General features: G+C 48.1%; 1 protein-coding gene across 1 annotated transcript; it reads right to left on the minus strand.

Annotated features, from left to right (window-relative positions):
* Positions 1–533: 533 nt before the first annotated feature.
* On the minus strand, positions 534–3,333 carry LOC108354373 (uncharacterized). The gene has a single exon (XM_017605564.1). It carries the CDS (start codon positions 3,087–3,089, stop codon positions 810–812), a length of 2,280 nt encoding a protein of 759 aa, XP_017461053.1. The 5' UTR covers positions 3,090–3,333; the 3' UTR covers positions 534–809.
* Positions 3,334–3,438: the final 105 nt, after the last annotated feature.

The raw sequence follows: 3,438 nt of genomic DNA on the forward strand, positions 1-3,438 counted from the left end.
TCATTGTATTAATTTTCATTATTGGCGTTTTCCGATTTGTTCAGTAAAAATAATTTATTTATTTATTTTTTATTTTTCTTTATTCGATAAAAATAGTTTTCTTCTCAGACATCGCGACCAAGCATGAGANTTATTTTATTTAATTTTATTTTATTTTATTTTATTTTATTTTATTTTTTTACTTCATTTTATTCTACTTATTTCGTTGTACTGTATTTTTTATTATAATATTTTTTCTTCGTTCATTGTATTAATTTTCATTATTGGCGTTTTCCGATTTGTTCAGTAAAATAATTTATTTATTTATTTTTTATTTTTCTTTATTCGATAAAAATAGTTTTCTTCTCAGACATCGCGACCAAGCATGAGGAAATATAATTTCTTTACGCTAATGGGATTTGCAATTAGTGTTATGTCATTGTTGACAAAATCAATAATATTCGCACTTTCATTTTTCTGCAATTAACTACACTCAAAAAATCAAAGACTATAAAATAGCAAGCAAAAAAAAATTCGAACTTTTATGGGTCAAACTAAGAACTGCTCGCATAACCAAGAAAAAGTGAAAATTTTAAATTTCTAGTATACCGATATTGCTCACTAAAAAGGTTTGATTTTTAACTTTGAAGACTGCTTGAAAATTTTGAGATCTTTTACTCGCATCATAATTTTCTTTACATTTTTTCGTCTTTTCAAAGGCAGTTTACCCATTTCATTTGAATTTCCATCGCACTGCTGTGTCGAATTTCACCTCCACTCAAATTTACTTAAAACTACTGCAAAAGTCTTAAAAAACAAATCTCAATCGATCACTCACCTCCTCCGCCCAGCCCATTCGAGCAGTGCTTCATGCTGGCGCCGTTCCCCGTATTTGTCGCCGAATTTTGCATGCCTCCGCCCATCACTCCGTACTTGATTGGCTTAAAGTGAAAAAATGAGGGCGAATAGCCGGAGCCAGCACGACTAAGCGAGCTGAATTGCTCCTCTCGATCCTCCACGTATAGGCCCTCCTTGCCCATGGCGGCCAATTGTCGGCCCTTCGGCATGAACATCACCAAGAAAACAGTTGCCGATGTCGCGATTAGACCGAAAGCGATGCAGGCATCCTTGTGCCGTTCCGCCACCGCCAGGCCGCACAGCATCCAACCCAGCCATATGGGTATGGCGCCGCCAATGGCCAGTCCGATGTAGGTGGCCTCGCGGTAGTTGTCGCGTATGCCGCGCGATTTTATGGCCAAGACGGCGACGAACACGATGAGGAAGACGATGTAGATAAGCGAGAAGAGCAGCTCCGAGAATTGTGTCTTACACAGCGGTATCAGCACGGTGCTAGCAGCCGTGATGCGCGCGTACAAATCTGCTCCCAAGCTTGAGCTTACCGCAGCTGCTGAGGGCGCAATGGTTGGTGCGGGGTTGTGTGACTGAAAGAGCACTGCGAAGGTCTGCGCTGCCGATGTGGCGCTGCTGGAAGCTATGGTCGGTGCCAGCAGGCTGTTGCCCAAAATAGGCACACTCTGCGTGTAAATCTCAGGCGGCTGGGTGAGCAGCCACTGTGTGCCTATGGCGACCTGTATGAGCACAGCGAATAACAGCAGCAGGCCTTGGTAGGGCGCCGGTAGATAGACGCCACCATTTAGACTGATGAGGAAGACGCATTTGACAAGCAGCGCAGCGAAGACCAGCGCGTAGGCAACGCCCACACCAAAACGTATGGTGCCACAGGTAAGGAGGGAAGGTTGTGCCGTCAACACGGCTCCCAGCCCGGCACAGGCGAAAAGTCCCAGCAGCAACATCTGTCCGAGGAAGAGATGACGACGTGAGGGCGAAGTGCGCCACGCTTTGAACAGCACGAAGATTTCAAAGGCGGTCATCATTAGCATGGTGAGCGCAGCCAATACCAACACCGGCACCACCCACGGCTCCTTGCGCAGTCCAGTGAAGGGCAGGTGTGTTGGCACCATGGACGGCGATACTGCGGCGTGTCCCGTATGCGCTGTGTTTGAGGTCGCGTTTGCTGGCTTGGGAGCTACAATTAACACCGAGCGTGGTCCGCCAGCGGACGCGCCCGAAGGAGGTGGTTGTAGGTAGGTGGGTAGCACGGCTGCCTTGGCACCTGTGCGTGCTGGCGTGCCTGGCTTGTGCGCACCACGCGGTGACGGTGTGCTGGACGGCACGACAAAGAACTCAGTGGACATGACGACGAGGCGGTCCGCCTTGGAGATGTTCGCATCCTTGCTACTTAAACTGGGCGTGGTGGAGTCCAGCAGCAGTCCGCCTATATTTGTATCCTCGCGCCTACTCAGCTGCTTGCTGCGGCGTTGCGTTGTCGCTGGTGCAGCCGTGTAGTGAGCCTGTTCGACGCCTAAGTCCATTGTGTATAATTCGATTTTCGGTTCAACACTCACACTGGCGGCGCTTACGCTACTTGCGCTATTATTGCGCAATATATTCACTTCGGTAGTCGAGTTTGCGGCTGTGGCACGTGCCAACGCTTTCACACTAGCTGCCGCGCCACTTGCACTATTTCCACTCACGTAACTCACCACATAATTACTTTTACTCAAGAGGCTATTAACTTGCCTTTGACTCGGCGTCACATTCGCCACTATTGCACCGGCCTTTTTGCGCAGCGGCAGCAAACGGTCACCGAAACGCGGTTCGCGCGCGCCATATAGACCCATCGCCTGAGCCATGGCTTCCGACGTGCCCGCCACTGCTGTACTTGTGTCATCGATGTAGTTTAACCCGTTTACCTGCGAGGCGACTACTAGCAGACACCACAACAAGTTCATGGGCCATATAGAGCGTTTACATGCACCGCGACGCGGTTCCGCAGTTATCGCGCACGTCATCTTCGACTTCGTCGCCGTAGGGGTTATCGTCTGGCGGCTAGTCACTTTCTTCTTTGTGGCATGCCGCATTTTCTTGCACACATTTTCACTTTGCACTTTCGCACACTTGCCGGCGCGCGTTAAAATTCTATATGGGTTCTCGTGCTGGCAGCCGACCAACGACCGTCCTACTCGACGGAGCATGCCCAACTGTTGATGTGCGCATACGCAGTCTATCGCTGCATCCGTTACGAGCATACAGGCCAGCAGAAATTGCGCTAGCAGTAGAATAACAACTCAAGTCGAATTATTTTTAAATCGCAAAAAATATATATTTGCAACTATATTATTTTATTTTTCGGTTTAAAGCACAAATTTACCACTCCGTGTGCTTCGAATGCTTTGCTTCGTTGCTGCTGGCCACTCGATACTCAAAACTCAACTGTTGAACCGTCAACACTTTGCGCACTATCCGCTTTACACGTCCGTTCGCTTTGCTCAACTGCCGCAGACTGTTGTCGGTTGTGCGGCCGATAGGTGTTCTGCACTGCTGCCAGCAACTTTGGCGCCTCGGCATTTGAAACTTGGTGTTTGGCCATTTAATGTG

This window comes from Rhagoletis zephyria, unplaced genomic scaffold (assembly GCF_001687245.7).
Source record: "Rhagoletis zephyria isolate East Lansing unplaced genomic scaffold, Rhagoletis_zephyria_1.1 Rzeph_scaffold_35323, whole genome shotgun sequence".
Lineage (NCBI taxonomy): Eukaryota > Metazoa > Arthropoda > Insecta > Diptera > Tephritidae > Rhagoletis > Rhagoletis zephyria.